This window comes from Centruroides sculpturatus, unplaced genomic scaffold, assembly GCF_000671375.1.
Source record: "Centruroides sculpturatus isolate CEXI.00-Female unplaced genomic scaffold, Cexi_2.0 scaffold881, whole genome shotgun sequence".
NCBI classification, from domain to species: domain Eukaryota; kingdom Metazoa; phylum Arthropoda; class Arachnida; order Scorpiones; family Buthidae; genus Centruroides; species Centruroides sculpturatus.
In genome coordinates this window covers 302,717-322,100 of record NW_019385179.1, presented here as the reverse complement: position 1 = coordinate 322,100, position 19,384 = coordinate 302,717, and the positions used below count along the sequence as shown (strand labels likewise).

At 28.9% G+C, this 19,384-nt stretch overlaps 2 protein-coding genes across 2 annotated transcripts in view; one reads left to right on the top strand and one right to left on the bottom strand.

Moving 5' to 3' along the window:
• Positions 1 to 9,026, bottom strand: part of LOC111635804 (condensin-2 complex subunit H2-like) — a 37,746-nt gene extending 28,720 nt beyond the window's left edge. The window contains exons 1-7 of the mRNA XM_023380895.1: positions 8,744 to 9,026; positions 6,426 to 6,570; positions 4,805 to 4,906; positions 4,213 to 4,268; positions 2,604 to 2,679; positions 1,289 to 1,449; positions 987 to 1,207 (exon numbers count right to left, since the gene is read on the bottom strand). Coding sequence (XP_023236663.1) covers positions 987 to 1,207; positions 1,289 to 1,449; positions 2,604 to 2,679; positions 4,213 to 4,268; positions 4,805 to 4,906; positions 6,426 to 6,570; positions 8,744 to 8,757 — 775 coding nt within the window. The 5' untranslated portion in view covers positions 8,758 to 9,026. The remainder of the gene's footprint in view (positions 1 to 986; positions 1,208 to 1,288; positions 1,450 to 2,603; positions 2,680 to 4,212; positions 4,269 to 4,804; positions 4,907 to 6,425; positions 6,571 to 8,743) is intronic.
• A 7,296-nt stretch (positions 9,027 to 16,322) lies between these two features.
• LOC111635810 lies at positions 16,323 to 16,966 on the top strand. The gene has a single exon (XM_023380900.1). The coding sequence runs from the start codon at positions 16,323 to 16,325 to the stop codon at positions 16,932 to 16,934; it is 612 nt and encodes a 203-aa protein (XP_023236668.1). The 3' UTR covers positions 16,935 to 16,966.
• The last annotated feature ends 2,418 nt before the right edge of the window (positions 16,967 to 19,384 follow it).

Sequence of the window (19,384 nt, the reverse complement as noted above, 5' to 3'; positions counted from 1 at the left end):
TGGTTTAGAGTTAAGAAATTTTTAGTCCTCTATAAGTCAGAAAAAAAGGAAAATTTAAAATTTTTGTGTACTCTTTGATAGTACAATTAAGTAAGATTGAAAAATTCTGACTACATTGTTTTAAATAATTTATTTTTAAAGTAGGATGACCTAGGTTTTTGAAGCAGTAAAAAATGAATAAAAACTTTGTCTTATATGTAAGTAAACAAATACAGTAATTAATTTTAGATTATTCTGGAAGAAAAGATATAAATAAATAAACAACTAACTCTATGATGATAATAAATAAATAATTCTGAATAATGATATAATGTAAAAAATGTCTCTATATCTCTGAAAATACCACCTCTTTGGCAAAAATTATTATTTTAAAATTTTTACAACTATTCCATTATCTATAACATAGAAAACAATAATTAGAATTCAAAAATTATACAAATTAAGAAACTTTGTAGAAATTTATAGTTAAATTATATAAAATTTAAAAATTGAACTAAGAACGATTAATACACTGTAATTATGAAGGAAAGATTATGATCAAAAACTTCTAATTAAATAATTAACTCTTGTATTTTGTATGACATTTGATTTCCCTTTGAACAAATTTTTTACTTTATGAATCTCACCATGAAAGTAAAAACTTATTATTATTATGAAAAATAATCATATTATGAATCCTATTATTGCACAAGATTTCATTAACTAGAGGACACAAGGTAGAGGAATTCTGCACAAGCAAATCAAAAATTTTAATAATACAGAATCTTAAAAAATTTACATTTAACTTGAATTCATTTTTAAATTTTGTAAAAGAAATTTATCAATTCATAGATAAATCCTTATATGGTACAATGTTTTAAGTATAAAAATGAAAACTATTTAAAATTTATTTTTAATTATACATTATATTTGTCTAATTTGTACTCTCTAAATTTTAAAATTACAAATTATTATAGCATTTATTATAGGCATTAAAATAATCTCACTATGATTAGGAAGTACATCAACATCATTACAATCTTCATCTAATGAAATATCATTGTCATCTTTGCATTCCTCTTCTATTTGATACTCCTTTGTAGAAGGCACAGGTACATCAAATATTTCAAGATTATCAGACATGTGAAATAATAATGTACCAGATTTATCTACATTGCAGATATTAATTCTAAAATCATGCTTGTTACCCAAAATTTCACCTTTGTGACTATAAAATATAAAAATGTATAAATAAATTATAGGTATATTTTCATTAAAAAATAAATTTTGTAAAAAATTTTCAGCTTACTTATACAATATAATGTTTCCCTTCTCTCCTTCTTCAAGAGGAATTAGTGATGTTGGTAAACAAGGTAATAATTGAAGAGTTGATTTTCTTTTATTTGTAATATTTACATTTTCATTCATTTCTAAATATTTCTGTTCTTTAATATCATCTAGAGATAGAAACTAGTAAAAAAAACACAAATGTAATTAAATCTGTTTTCTTAAAATTATCAAGTAAATCATAAATATAAAAAATTTAATAAAATAACAGTTCTTTATGTATTTTCTGCATTTAATAATGTGTTTCATGTTACAAGCTTCATTTTAAACAATTTATATTAAATAAGTTATTCTTTATAGTTATATTAACATTATATATTTAATACACACAAACAAACAAATAAATATAATTTTTATACAAGGTAGAGTCAAAAATTAACTAAACTTTTAATTTTTATGTTGCATATGACTGTGAAAGAAGGGGTTATCAGCTTCTCATAAGTCAAGTCTACACTTGCACACAATAATCACTTTTATTTCCTGTATCCATCACAAGCAGAAGAAATCCAAAAAAAATTATGCATCTGGGAAAGTGAGCAAACACCAAATTTTGTCTGAAACCTTCAATATAAATATTCAATTGCTTTGTGAAGCACATAGCAAGAAAACTGTTATTTGTACAGTCAGGAGTAAATTGAAGATGACTTCCATGCTGAGAATCATGTTATTGCAAGGAAAAGTGAATTATCAGAAAAGTAAAATAAACAATCAGACAAAATTACAGGTAAACTATTAATGACTCAACAAATATTTTGAGAATTTCTCATAGTTTGGTGTATTCAATACTCAATGATGAGTTGAACATACATTGTGTTTGAAAGTATCTTGATCCAAGAATTTAATGAACAAAACAGCATAAAGCTTGTTTCATGATAAATGGATGAGTTAATAGACAAAATTGACCAAGACAAGATCATCACTTAATGAACAGTGATAACAGTATCAAAACATAGTGCTCCCTCTACAACAGCAAACCAAACTCTGTCTTCATATGGAAATCAATCAGTTCATCATAATAAAGAAGTTTAAGGCTGACAAATAAAAAGGAATAGAATATTAATGACTTTTTTGTTGTTTATAGTTTCATACATCACAAATTCATCACTAAAGATCAAACAGTTAATAAGGAAAGGTTCATTGAAATTCTTAGCCATCTGCCTGAAGCTATAAAATGAAGAGCCTAATTAGTGAAAAGAACAGAACTGAGTCCTTCATTATATATAACAAATTAATAACAGTTATTAAAAGTTTTCTTATAATTAAAATTAAGAACTTACATGGTTTTCTTCCGTTTCCACAAATGCACTACCTTCTTTATCATTTTCAGCATTATTTTTTTGTTGTTGACTTTTTCTATAAAATTAATCACATATTAAAATCTTAAAATATAAAAATATATATTATTTCTTCTTAAGACAAAAATTCAATAAAAAGATAACTTTTCTTTCTCAAAAAAATTAATATTGATCTTTTTTGTGTCCTCTGAAATAAAGTTACAGCAAAATTCATATTTAGTTCATTTTAATTCTAAACCTTAAAAATCTTTAAGATTAAAATTCTATTTTTAAAAATAATTTTATTTAACTTATGACAACTTAGAATATTATAATAGTGATTTCTCAAAGAAACTGCTAAAAAATATTGTAATATATGACCTATAAAAACATAATCATAAATATTCTTAAATTGTAACCTGAAAACTTTCCTAAATATGTGTTAAATATTTTTTAATAAGAATTATTGTTTAAACATTTTTATTACAAAATAATTTTTAAAAAATGTACAAAATAACAATAATTGTCACAGAATTGTATCATTAGTATTCATATATATAATTTTATTATAAACAGAATAACATTTCTCATAAAATAAGTATTTTTGCATGAATTAATTTTTTTGTTATTAAATACAACAAATTAAAAATTTTCCAATAGATACTTTTTACTGCAAAACATTAAAACAATTAGCCTTTCAATAGAATTCATACTATGTTGTAAATAATTTTCATAACAAACTTGTCATTAATTTTTTCTGATCAGTCATACAATACAGTTACTTTCTCTTTGATAATAAAAATAAAGCTTTATGTGATAATTACAAGTTTCATATTATGACTGATTTACATTGTTTTAGTGTACAAAATTTCAAATTACTGAACAGCTTCAGATGATATTTATTACTTTGAGTTCAAAAGTAGTATGGATTATGTTCATGTAAGTTATGATATCTTTTGATGTTTGACAGAGAGCCCTATCAACAATATTAATTACTGCAAAATTATAAAACTATATTTTTTTAGATTAATATTAAATAATTTTCTTCTTTTTACAAAATATCATTTACAAAAGACAAAAACAATGTACGTATAAATAAATCACTGGAATAAAACTGTGATAACAACTTTTTAAAATTGATTTTCTACTTTCTCTTTTACTATTTTTATTATTTAAGCATATATTCTTATTATAAAAAAATTCTAAACATAAGTATAATCTTTTATTCTTTTATAGCTACATATTTTTTGGCTATTAATCTGGACTTACATCCATGATTTCTTAATTTGGTGTTTTTCCTTTTAATTTTCTAGTAACTTTAAACTCCAATTTGTACCTTTCAGGTTTATTTACCCTTCTTCAGTTGGAGCATTACATTTGAATAATAATTTTAAAATTTTTTTAAATCAGTTTTCTTCATTAAATAAGATTTTCTTCTTTTTTAAAATTTATTATTCAAATGTAATGCATAATGTAATAAAGTTTTGTAATAATATATACATATTACAATAAATCAGAATATACTATAAATACATATCAGATTAAATATTTGCAAAAATTGATTCTATTAGCAACAACAACAATAATAATAATAATAATAATAAATACAAACCTTTTATTACTTAAAAGCTCAAGCATTTGAAACACAAGGTTATATAAATATTCAACCTAAAATACAGTACATAAATTTTAAAATGAATATACAAACTATTTTTATTTCTATTTATTATTTGTTTAAATAGATATTGTTAATTCATTCAAAAACAAGTTAAATTTTATTTTAAATACAGTATTATATTTTTAAAACAACGATTCAATAGTTATACATGCATATATATATTTATTAAATCAATCTTAAAATGAATATATAAATTTAACTTTTCTTGACATATCAGATTCCAATTGCTTTACACAAAAAAATATTAACAAAAAACTCCTTAATACACAGTCATTATTTTTTGGATACTGAAAAATCCAATTACAGATATCCATAAAATGAAGTTTTAATTAAAAAAATATTAAATAAATTATAAAAATAAAAAAATTGAAATTAATAAAATTTATAAAATCAATGTATAAACCTTATATAATATTAAAATATTTGTAGAATAAAAAATAAATATCAAAACATGCATTAAAAAAATATTGTTGATAAAGATTGTTTACCTAATACATCTAATTTATTTTTTATTTTATTTTTTTACCTTTTTACTATAAACACAAGTGGTGCCTTGAATAAGTAAAGCAGCTTGAGCAAAATTAAGAGTTGTTGTTCCATCATTAAAAGTAATTGCAACACCTTCCAACTGAAATATTTTAAATAACCATGTGATTAATTTGTGTTATAAACTATATTGACATTACTAAGTTATAATATAGTCAAATCTTTTAATTTAAATGCCAAGTGAAATTTTAAAAATTTAGAATTAACAAAAATTTGATTTATCTATTTTTGAAAATTAAACTAGTTTTCTGTTTGCTAGATATGCCTGGTAGTTTTATAGATTTCTATAGCTTAATCTATTGCAATTATAAAGTATCTCTTATCTGATAGAGGGTATTCAGCCTAAAGATAGCTCCATTGGTAATGTAAATATATTGTATAAAGAGACAAAAGTCAGAAAGAGATGACTTTTGGAGAAACTAGTCAAAACTACTTCAATATCCATTACTACATCTGCTGTTAAAACTAACCTCTGTCCAACACATTTCTTATCTAAAATGGAATTTAATTCACAAAACTTTTTCAATAGCTGAAGTGCTCTATGCTTTCTTTTCTACTTTCTATGTAAAGGTTTGTCAACATTGAATATACAAAGTGGTCTTGAAATACTCTTTCACTAAAAATGTATGTTCTTCACATTATAATCATACTAGAAATTCCCCAACCAAGATGACAGACTACATTCTATGAGAAAGTAAAGATTGAAGAATTGAGAAGAGTAGATTTAAAGAAATTTAAAAAGAGTAGCTAATGTTTCTACAAACTAAGTAGCCCATACTGCCTGTCAAAGCATAGTTAATGCATGATAATACATTTTAAACAACAAGCTTATTAGATCATTATTTCAGATTGTATAATAGAATGTCATGTGGTCATTATAAAAAGCTTTTTTAAATTATTGTAGAGACAACACAATGCAACTATCTTTATTTAAAAGTTTAAATTTAATGAAGTTAATTTAAAATATGCCATTTGCAAAATATTTAAAAATGCAACTTAAGGGAAATTCTATCATCAAGCATGAACTAAATGAGGTCACTGATGTCACTGCAATCACCGATCCAAAATCAACAAAACATTTATTCTATTTCTAATATTTCCACAAAATAAATAGCCTATACTTTCCATCCAAACATAAAACAAATATAACCAACATTTCATCTGGATTGGACAAAAATTACATAAGTCATAAGGAATTCATACACACACACAATGACTTATATTATTAATGAATAATTCTACTTGAGCAGTAACTAAAACAATAAACACCTTTCCTGTAATCGGTCAATACTTTTGCTCATGTCACTTATATATTGCCAGCTAATTCCTAAAATTTTACAATTTGTTTAAACACACATTAACAGCCAGTAATTAGTGGTATGGAGCAGGCTACTTTTAAGCAAAACATCCTATATATATTATAAACTGGTAGTTACATGAATATATAATTTCCAATATATACTATATAATCACCTTTAACAAATCAGTATTGTTAATTTCTATATCTTTAAATAAAAAAATAATATTAACTCATTTTCATATAATTATAATTTGTTCATTAGTACATTTATTTATGCATCTCAATTAAAATAAAACATTACCTCGGCTAAATACTTTTCCAAATAGGCTGCAATATCTATTTCCCAATTCTTGGCAAGATCTCTAATAGGATTAAGTAAATATGCAAGCTTCTCATCAATATCATTTGTACTTTGAGAACTTGTTACTTTCATCATTGTTTCTTTTCTGAAAAAATAATTTAATTATCACATATTTTTACTGAAAATAAATTTTTAAATAGTTTAGTTGAGTTATATAATTTATTATGATTTTAAATATCAATTCAAACTTCTTGGAAGTACACTCTTTGACAAAAAAAAAAAAAAAAATTTGAAACATCAAGAAGAAACTATCCAATTAGAACAAAATTTTGTATGTTTACTATAAATGCACAGAAAAAGAAATTATTTCAATTTCAGAAAAGCTGGATGATTTATTTTAGAGAGAGCTACAATGTGAATGATACATGAGAAAGTCAATAAGACACTGATCTACCTCTTACCTGAATACAAGCATGGCATTGATTCATACAGATAATAGATAAAATATCCTAAAAGAATTTCTTCACAACTAGTATTCCACTGGCAGACTAAGTTGTTGACATTCCTGGATGGTCACAGGCGACACCCCATCAGGCCCCAAATGTGCTCAACTGGGGAAAGTTCTAGTGAACTGGCTGGACTAATGCCAATACATATCATGGCAAGAAAAACAGTTTGGAATTGGCTCTGCACTAATATTCGACTACATAGTTATATACAGGAAGACATTGAAAAACGTATTAAAAATAAAATGATTCCAAATAACTACTTGAAGATACCTGATATTATTAAAAAATATGAAATTGATAGAACTAGTAATGATATATGCCTCGAATTACACCCAGCAGACATACACAGCTATGAAATAAGTTTTGATTATAATCCCAAAACAAATAGATACTTTCAGTGGATAGTGTACACCAAGGGTCGCCAAACTTTTTTGATTACTGACCCCCTACAAGTTTTTGAAACCTCACATTGACCCCCACCAAAAAGTTGGTTACTAGCAAAACAAAATACTTACTATTTTAATACATTTCTTTTAATTTTGTATTCTAAACAACAACAATAAGACAATATATCAGGCCAGATTAAAACTTGCTAAACATTTTAGCATTATGCAAGCTGAACTATATGCCATGTACAAAGCAATCATCCAAATAAAAGATAACTTAAATAAATACAAAGGTAATATAAAATTCCTTATTGACAAATAAGGTGGTTCTTCATGTCTTGGCAAAAACTGAAAACATCACGCTACTGGGCAAAGAAGTTATTAAAGTAGCACAATATCTCAGTACTACCCACAATATCCAATTCAGTTGGATACCAGCTCATAAAGGACATAAAGGAAATGAACTGGCCAAAGAATTGGCCAGTTCATTTTCTTTTCATTTTCAGTTCAGTTCAAAATGGCTGGTACTCTCAAGACACAGGATACATATACCAGGTTACCAAAATCAACACTGAAAAATTCTTTAAATGAATGGGCACTAACTAAATGGCAGGAAGATTGGAATAATTCTACAACAGGGAGACATTGCCACCAGTTTATTCCCTCCATTACTAATTGCATCAAGGCTAATTACTACAAACCTAGATCCGAAACCACCCAATTTAACGGTTTAATGGGGCACGGCAATTTTATGGCCTACCTCCACCACTTTAAGAAGAGAAACACTAATAAATGCCAGTGAGACAATAATAGTGTAGGAGATGCCATACCTTTTATATTCCANAAGCAATCATCCAAATAAAAGATAACTTAAATAAATACAAAGGTAATATAAAATTCCTTATTGAAAAATAAGGTGGTTCTTCATGTCTTGGCAAAAACTGAAAACATCACGCTACTGGGCAAAGAAGTTATTAAAGTAGCACAATATCTCAGTACTACCCACAATATCCAATTCAGTTGGATACCAGCTCATAAAGGACATAAAGGAAATGAACTGGCCAAAGAATTGGCCAGTTCATTTTCTTTTCATTTTCAGTTCAGTTCAAAATGGCTGGTACTCTCAAGACACAGGATACATATACCAGGTTACCAAAATCAACACTGAAAAATTCTTTAAATGAATGGGCACTAACTAAATGGCAGGAAGATTGGAATAATTCTACAACAGGGAGACATTGCCACCAGTTTATTCCCTCCATTACTAATTGCATCAAGGCTAATTACTACAAACCTAGATCCGAAACCACCCAATTTAACGGTTTAATGGGGCACGGCAATTTTATGGCCTACCTCCACCACTTTAAGAAGAGAAACACTAATAAATGCCAGTGAGACAATAATAGTGTAGGAGATGCCATACCTTTTATATTCCATTGTGAACGATATGAAGATCAACGCATTCCATTTTATAGGGAATGCATTCAAGAAGGACATAATTGGCCACTGACACTACAAAACATTTTTGGTAAGAAAAATCTCTGGAAGTGTTTTGAATGGTTTATTGAAAGCACCAGGGCTCTTCTGCCAGACTTCTACAGGAAAGAAAAAATTCTTGAGAATGAAAACAAGAACAGACAAGATGACCAGGAAGACAGTGAAACAACGGAAAAGTGACGTTATCAGCGATTGTTTGATCGACCATGTAGAATTCTTCTGTATATAGTTTAGTTGTCTAGTATTAGTTTAGTTTTAGATTCTAGATTTAAAAAAAAAAAATGGTATTTCCATTAATATGTATTGGGTCCGCATGTATCATTATTTTTTTTTATTTACAAACGTTATTCTATGTATTGTACTGTAAATGGTTTGGCGAATTACAGTCTATTGTAAGCAATGTTTGATATGTTAACATGTCATATCCCAGTGAACCTGTTAAAAACATTAATCAACATATCTATGTTCTAGTTATTGTAATTAGAAAAGCATATTCATCCTCATGTCATTTATATATGTTCAGCATGTTAACTTATCAATTATCAGAGAACTTGTAAATAACTTAAATCACTTACCTTCTCTGCAAATAGAAATTGTAATCATTATTATTATATCATTGTAAGCTAATATTTACATTCTCTGCATATTAAAATTGTAATTAGTTTTTAATATTATTGTAACCTTGCAGTGATTAAGGTTGTTAACTACCTACCCACAAGTGATGGGTTTTGCATACTACTGTAACTAGACCTTTTCTTGTAATTGATAATACAGTAGAATCTCGAAAACTCAGCCTAATGTGGACCGAAGGGTGGCCGAGTTTGTGAAAATGCCGGGTTATCTGGAATGGGGTTAAAAAANTGTCAAGACTTTAAAATGTTGAGTAGAATTTCAATAAATTGGTAACTTGATAACCCAACTTAAGGCTTTCCAGCCCTGAAATTGAGTTGGAAAGCCCAAAATAACTATTAAATGAAACTTTTTACCATAAATCTCTAAAAGAAAGAAAAAAAAAAAAAAAGCAGAGTACTATACATGTTTAAAGAAATTGAAGAAATAAAAATTTTGGTGATGTTGATATTATAGCAAATATTATTATAACTTATCAAGTTATTCAGCTAACTTCTTCACATTCTAAAACAAATTTTTATTTAGCCAAATAAATTTTTATTTCATTCTGTATTTCAAATTAATGAAATTACTGTTAAGTTCGACATACAACTAAACAGAATTGTCACATACACGTATGTCAGGTGTGTTTTTGCAATCTTATCCTTTAAGAATGTGGTGTGAGATTTTCCCATCTAGAGAGGAGGAACTTGTGCATTCCTTTTTGTGTGGTGGGTCAGTGCTGAACTGTGTGTGTGTGTGGCTTGTAAGGAACCAGTGTTGTGCTTATTGATTGTCAGGGTTGCCCACTTGTGGAGGAAATAAATTTCTATTTTTTTTTTTGTTGTGTTATGAAGAATTTGTGTATTTTGTTTAGAATGTGTAAAAGGGAACATTTAAAACATTTATCAATTACCAAAACATATTATCCCAGCAAAAGAATTTTTGGGGACACCAAATAGCTACTTAATGGTGGTACCTGTAATGTAAATATTAAAACATATATAACTTATATATCAATATAGAAATAATAAAATGAAAAGAACAGTTGTTTCTACATAATTAACTTCTGAATAAAAAGAAATCACTTTTTCATGTTATTTTTATATACATGCAAAATAAATGACTAATTTTTTTATCATTTTTGGTTATTAATAATTTCTGATGCAGCGCTCTGAGGTCCTAAGAACTTTTTTCACCTTTACTTTTCCCCCTTTTCCTTTATACTTCTCCCTTCAGAACCTTTCCTTCAAGCTTTTCTTCACCTCTTTTTCTTCCTAGTGGGCTAAGTTTGCAAAAGCAGGCAGCCCCTCTTTCTTTATTAAAGTATTTGTGTATTAAAGTGAATGGCTGACCAAGAAAGGATATTGCACACAAAGACATTCATGTGAGAGGAATGCCAAGTGTGGCTTGGCATTGTCTTGTTGAAAAGTAAGCCTGGGGTGTTGTGAAAAAAAAAAAAACAAAAAACATTATTAGAACAGGTTTCAGAATATCATCAATGTATTACTGTGATGTGAGGGTACCATAGACTACCACCAAGAGGGTCCAGCTATCAAGCAAAATGGTGCTCCAGACCAAAAGTCCTTGTTGTTGGACAGAGTAGTATTTTTCAGTAAAAGTGGCATTCCAGTGATGGCTAGATTGTCTTCAAACAAGTCTGATTGGTTGTTGGGGCTCAGTTCAAAACAAGACTTGTCACTGAAGACAATTTGTTCTTAATCAGAACTGTTCCATATTGACTGGAACAGTTATGATTAGGTCTGGCACCAATGCAATCACTCTTGATGATAATTATGATCAGTGATGGCATAGTGGGTATCAAGAGCATAGATTCCACTTACATAGTCATCTATCAATGTTCCAATGTTCCTGGTGGTCACTTTGGCATTGGTTACACAATGGATTGCTCATAGCAATAATTCTGCTACCGTTATAGCTACTCAATCACTCATCTTCCCATTCTCTCATCACCCTAGGCTATCCACTATCTTCTTTTCCACTGGACTTTGCTATTCAAGAGCACTTTGTGCCAGTATCATCTAATTGTCACATCATTCTGATTCAAATGCTGATTGCTATGTCAATTTGTCCATCAACCATCCTACCCATCCTTTTTTAGTCCAATGACACATCCTCTTTAAACTCAGGTCATATGTTGTAGCAGATGTAAATTTGATGGTGAAGCATTGTGTGAAAGCCGAATTTATTGGAATAAATTGTTAAATATTTTTTTCTCGTAAGAGGAACAGTTTAGAGAAATAAACAACCACCCAACATTTAAAAAGAACATAAAACTTTTCTCCCACAAACTTAATTCCGTGTTGAGGATGATACATCAAATGTGTCACCCGGAATCTACGAAAAAACAAAAGAAAACCTCTATTGGTCAGTGGTGGAAAAACAGTCCTAATAAGGCAGTGGAAAAAACCCAACGATACCCCCTTTATAAAAGGGAGGGGTCGATGCGTAAGAGTCAGTCTCCAGAGGTTGGTGTGAACTGTGGATTACATACATGGATTAGCCACTACTATTCTAATCGCCGCCGTTCGAAAGAACTTTGCGCCATATCGTTCGGAAGAACTTTGTGTCATATCGAACCCAACTTTCAACGTTCGAAAGAACTTTGTGCCACATCGACTCGAAGACTAAACTAGTCGACAACTTAACGACTAACTTGACAACTTAAACGACTAGTCGACAACTTAAATCAAGGTATTTATCCTCGCGCGAAATACATGTGAGCTCTCTCTCACATGAATACGGGTAATTAGGAAGAAAATAGATATGTTAACTGAATCAATTGTACATAGCTTAAAGACAATAATAAACGGGCATTATGTATAGATTATGTAAAGTGTAATTCCTCTGATTCTCTCTTTACGCCTCCATCCCGGAACTAAAAGTCCACAAACGCGACTGTTCGCGTAACAAAAATTAATGGCCAATAAATTTCTTCTGTGTCTGTTACACGACACAGTGGTGTCATCCTGACAGGCTGCCAAAGAGGTGCCGACCCTGCGGTCACAATTGTAAACAAACAACAAAGATAACGTCAATCAAACTCTACTGGAGTTTGGTCCCTCAAAGAAAGAATCACTTATATATACGATCATAATGTGCACTTTCAATGTTCTGTAGCTGAGATTATTTATTCATTGGGTGTTAATTTTTTATAATTTCCATATTCAGTTGAAAGACTATGACATTTCACTATGATTAGATTATTTTTTGGAATGCATCAATTTTTTGTCAAAAAGTATATTATAATTGATTACATTCATTAATAATTTGATCATATATCAGTTTTCACTAGCTAATAATTTTCAAATCAATTCTAGTTTAAAGATTTTTTGTATTTAGTCTTTTTATAACTGTAAATTATGATTTAACAATTATTTAAAAACATTTTAATTCCACCAAAACATAAAAATAAATATAAATTTACAGATATATTTTGCTGCTTTGTCAAGACTTTAAAATGTTGAGTAGAATTTCAATAAATTGGTAACTTGATAACCCAACTTAAGGCTTTCCAGCCCTGAAATTGAGTTGGAAAGCCCAAAATAACTATTAAATGAAACTTTTTACCATAAATCTCTAAAAGAAAGAAAAAAAAAAAAAAAGCAGAGTACTATACATGTTTAAAGAAATTGAAGAAATAAAAATTTTGGTGATGTTGATATTATAGCAAATATTATTATAACTTATCAAGTTATTCAGCTAACTTCTTCACATTCTAAAACAAATTTTTATTTAGCCAAATAAATTTTTATTTCATTCTGTATTTCAAATTAATGAAATTACTGTTAAGTTCGACATACAACTAAACAGAATTGTCACATACACGTATGTCAGGTGTGTTTTTGCAATCTTATCCTTTAAGAATGTGGTGTGAGATTTTCCCATCTAGAGAGGAGGAACTTGTGCATTCCTTTTTGTGTGGTGGGTCAGTGCTGAACTGTGTGTGTGTGTGGCTTGTAAGGAACCAGTGTTGTGCTTATTGATTGTCAGGGTTGCCCACTTGTGGAGGAAATAAATTTCTATTTTTTTTTTTGTTGTGTTATGAAGAATTTGTGTATTTTGTTTAGAATGTGTAAAAGGGAACATTTAAAACATTTATCAATTACCAAAACATATTATCCCAGCAAAAGAATTTTTGGGGACACCAAATAGCTACTTAATGGTGGTACCTGTAATGTAAATATTAAAACATATATAACTTATATATCAATATAGAAATAATAAAATGAAAAGAACAGTTGTTTCTACATAATTAACTTCTGAATAAAAAGAAATCACTTTTTCATGTTATTTTTATATACATGCAAAATAAATGACTAATTTTTTTATCATATCATAAATGTTACAAGTAAGTTATATATCTATATTACATAATCTTGTTTTAATGCATATATCCACAAATTAACATAATTAAATGAAATTATAAAAAAAATGTTAATGCTGAATTTAATAAAGTTTATTTTTTAATATTAATATTTGCTGATTCTTAAGAGTGAATGCAGAAACCAATACAAGGAATAATGAAGTAATATTTTTACCTGCAAAAAGTTTAAATTTCTGATTTGAGAGAGAAGAAAAGATCAATTATTAAGTAATAAAATATTTAGACAGACTAATGTGTTTAATTAGTACATAATCATCTCAATATTTTCTGCATAAATCAAAGACAGTATTTACTATTTAATTATTTTTATATTCTATCATTATATGCAAGGTATAAGTAAAATGTATAATCAAACTTGACAGATGTATTCTAGGCACAAAAACAAAGAGGGGAAAATGCATTTGAACTCAATTCTGGAGTTCAAATGCATTTTCTTTCTTTTTTTTACTTTAATTTTTAGACTGAATTAATAATAAATAAAACACAATACCAAAACAAAATTTGGTTCTAATCATTTTTAAAATATGTGTTTGTGGGCCATTTAAGTTATTTTCCAGGCCAACTTTGATTACCAATACACTTCTATTATATTTTAATTGTTTTTGTTTATATTAATCTATTTTTAGCACTTTCATACCATTTTGTTTATTTGTTTGTTTAATTAACTTGCTAATTTTAATTTTCTTTGTGAGCACTCTCTTTGGAACACTTTTTGATTTTTAAATTATTTCCATTGCATTCGATATGCTTATGTTTGTTCATTTTTATTTAAATTAGTGTACTTCACTGAGGAAAGGCTATGATATTAGGTCAAAAACATTCCGATTTATTAAATTTCCTGCTGGAGTTACAAGGTGCTCTGTTTATTCTTTTTTATTCTCCAGTTAGATCTTATTTATTTAAAAGCTGCAAAATAATACTGGTGTATTTTTTAAAAGATTTTTGAAGATATTTTTAAATCTTATTATTAATGTAATATATAAAATTATGAAATTTTAGGTGAGATTTCATTGTGGTTCATTTCTGGTCTTCACACCACAGTTTAAATAGCACTGCTTTAAAACTGTAATAAGATTCTATTTAAAAAGATTATGTTTAAAAAAGCAACAGCAAGACATTTATCTGTCTTATATACTTAAGTAGACACTTTTTAAACAGAACCTTACTACAAATTTAAGTTTTTTTCTCACAAATGAAATTTTCAGACTCATACTGACTAGACATTTATCCTTTGTTTTTATGCATAGAATACATCTGCCAATTTTGACTATACATTTTATGTAATTCTGACTACAGTAATGAAAAATGATTAAAATATAATTTACTATTATTTTACTAACAAAGAATTTGCTAAAACATAAAAAACAAATAAAAACATCAAGCTAGTTTATACTGCATTTGACAATCTATTTACTGAGATATCATAATAAATCTGTTCTGTTATAAACTAAATATGAAAAATTTCTATCTATACCAATTATTCAAACAAACAGTAAAAAATACTGTTTGTTTATGTAACATTAATTTCTACATTATTATCTTAATCACCTATATAAAATAATTATTTTACTGTAATCAATCCTTAAACAATGATAATTTTTCTATATATAAACAACAGAAATCTCTTTCAGTTAAAAATAAGATTTCTAAGTACAGAAATTTTAAAAAAGGAAAAAAAGGAAGTCCTGTTTGAGAAGCAATTACTTTTTATCAAATCTGAAACTATTAGATCGTTGAAAATAAAATGGTAGTGCTTTTTAAAATTTAAACTTTCTGGCCATGTAATTCAACTTTTTTCCATATGAACAGTGCTGTATGTTTGTAATTGGAAGAGCATACATATAATATAACTAGCAGATCCCGCCACGCAATTGTTGTGGCTCAAAATGTATCTATTATAAATGTATAACACTTCCCCCATGGGGGAAAATTTTTTGAAAAATTTTTTCTTAGTGTACATTTTCTTGACGTACCCTATTAAAACGCAATCAAAAATGCAAAAACCTGCATCTAAAATAGCATCATAGGAGCCAAGTTCTTCACGGTAAGCCTTAATCCTGTCTCTCTCCCCGCGGGGGGAATATCGAAAAATCCCTTCTTAGTGTACATTCTGTTGATGTACTCTATTAAAATGCAATCAAAAATGCAAAAAACCACATCTAAAATAGTATAAATAGAAGCAGAGTTTTTTACGGTAAGCCTTACGGGTAAAGAACTGTCCATCTCCCATGTTTAACGGAATACAGTGGTACGTCAGGTTACGACCGCCCCAGCATACGAAATTTTCAGGATACGACATGAAATTCGAACATATTTTTGCTCCACTATACAAACAAAAACTCACCATACGACGTTACATTAGTTCGCATTTTTCATTTGTTTTTCTTACTACAGTTATTTTTTTAAATGTATTACTTGGCTTTAATTTGAGTATGTTTTTCGCGTTGGAACGAATTATTTGGTTTTACATGTAATCGTATGGGAAAAGATGATCCNGGGTAGCATCATTTGGTCGGATGAAGCCCAATTCAAACTTAATGGAACTGTCAATAGGCACAATTGTGTTTACTGGTGTGAAGAAAATCCTCACATTACAATTGAAAAAGCTGTAAATTTGCCTGGTGTAAATGTGTGGTGCGGTTTGTCTTCAAGGGGACTCATTGGACCTTTTCGATTTGAAGGCACTGTAACTGGTATTAATTACCTAACAATGCTTGCTGATTCCATATTTCCTGCCATTCGTGCATTATACGATAATGATGATTTTTATTTTCAACAAGATGGTGCTCCGCCGCACTATCACAGGGACGTACGAGCTTACCTGGATCAAAATTTGCCGGGCCAGTGGATAGGACGCAGGGGGCCAATCGAGTTTCCACCACGCTCTCCAGACCTTACACCACTGGATTTCTTCTTGTGGGGCACAGTAAAAGATGAGGTGTACAAACGTAAACCACGTAACCTAGACATTCTTTGGAATGAGATTCAAGCAGTGTGTAGAGAAATCTCATTGGACGTTTTGATACGATGTACAGAATCTGTGGTGACTCGTACTCAGAATTGTATTGATGCTGCAGGTCACCAATTTGAACAGTATTAACATTTGTTATTTATGTTTCATTTACATTGGACTTTCAGCTTTCTATTTTCCTGAAATTTAACTTTGTAGAACGGTAAATAAATTTTCTATGGAAGTTCAAAGTGTGTATACATTTTTTTGAAGCACCCTGTATACAAACATTACCTCTTTATAATATTAGTATAGATATAATATGTGAATTTAAAAATGTAATCTATTTATATTGTGAGTTCCACATGTTTAAGAGTACATTTTCTGATGCCATGATAAAAAAAAAAGGAAATTGAATAATTTTCTTTTATGAGTATAAACAGGGATGTAATGCAGCCAAAGCACCCCTAAATACCAATAAAACTTTTGATAAAGGTTCTTCAAGCAGACCACCAAGCATTTGTTCAAAAAATTTCATTCCAGCAATACAATTTCAAAAATCTGAATTGAAGATCATTATCTGACTGTCAGGAAATTGCAAAAATGTTGAACATACTGGACATTAATCAACAATTTCTCAACATCTAAACATGTTAGGGAAAGTCAGGAAGCTCAACAAATGGGTACCACACAAACTCAGTGAATGAGATAAGGAGCATCATTTGTGGTTTGCAGTTCTTTAATTATTTGTCACAAAAATGAAAGTATTCAAATGAAATTCTTACCCATCCACCTTATTATCCATACTTTTAGCCAACAGACTATCATTTTTTTATACATTTAGATAGTTTTTTGGCAAGGAAAGTCTTCAAGAAAGAAGATGCAATAAAAAAGTACCTTTAATGACTTTTTGCTTCTCATTCTTGTGATTTCTATCAAATTGACATTAATGCATTTCTATTGCATTGCGAAAAGTGTATTAATGTTGGTGGAAACAATTTTGATTGAATATGTAAGTTTTAACTTAAATTAATAAATATTCAAAGTCATGTAAAAATTGACCATTTCATTTGCACCAACCTAATATTACAATCTGCTTTACCTGTATTACAGTAGAATACCACTTTTCCAAGGTAATATAGACCAATACTACCTCAGATAATCAAAAACTTTGATAAAATGGATGCCATGGCCATTTTGTTCAAATTAAATATTATGAATACAAAAGATTTATGTGGTAGCACTTTTAAATCTCTCTTTATATTATAGTGAATTTAATCAAATATTAAGAACAGCATTTTTAAATCATTTATTATACATCTAATAATGTATTAACAGTTTTAAAAATAAAAATGTATATTACAGTAGAACTGTGGAAACTCAACTCTTGATAACTCAATACTCTGTAAAACTAGTTGTGTCATTTAAAAGTATTGATATAAATAATTACATACTTATGAGTGCTACATGGACCTCTTTATTCCTAGATTTATTAAACTGTCACTGGACACAAGATCAGCCTTAGTCCAGTGATGGTGTAATAAGTGTAGGAATAAACAAGCCCACATAGCACTCACAAGTATAATAAAGACTAGACAAGAAGTGTATTATAATAAATAAACACATGCAATCTAATTTTTACTGCTATAAATATAATATCCAGTGGCGTACCTTAGTGGGGACGGCAAGGGCGGCCCGCCCCGGGCGGCACTTTTTAGGGGGCGGCAAAATTTCACAATAAATAATAATAATATCTTGTAAAAATTTGAAATATCCTAATCTATACTTGCATCGCGCCTACAATAGTGCTATCGTCCGGACAGTCCGGGAACAGACTCGCCGGGTGAACTAGTAGCTGTTTCATCCGAGGAATTCCTGCGAAACCTGGTGATTTTTTTTTTGCTTGTACGATTCATTCGCGTTCATATACACCACTAATATCCAATAGAAGTATTTTAAACAGATCACTGCACTACCACCGAATTTTCCATTGCTTGTTCTGTGACAAAACTGAATTTTGGTCTTTTAATTGAAATACCTATATAAGGGGGGCCAAAATTTTCCTCCGCCCCGGGCGGCTGACACCCACGGTACGCCACTGATAATATCTACACTATGATCAAATAAATTATCATTCTTAACTGGCTAATAACACTTGATAATATCAATTCCACTTGTTAACAAAGAATATAACATTTTTTCCAAAGTACCCCTACAAAATGCCATGACGCAAATGTTACTAACTCTAAAGTAGCCATCAAATAGCCAATATTTCTTTAATTAAAATTTTACTACAAATAGAAATATTCACTATTTGGTATGTAGTTAATACTTATATGCATTTGCACATGTAATACCTTCACAAAACTTCCACTATTTAGACTAGCATCTAGACCAGTGTTTCTCAAAGTGGGCGATAACGCCCCCTTGTGGGCGCTGGAGGCTTTCAGGGGGGCAGTAGAAGGATCAAAGAGAATTGGGGGGCGTTAAGGAAATATAGAGGGGCGACGGCAGACAAATTCTATATATAAAAATTTGACGGAATATATATAAAATGTTGATATTTTATATATTTTTTATTGAAGGTCACAACTTGAATA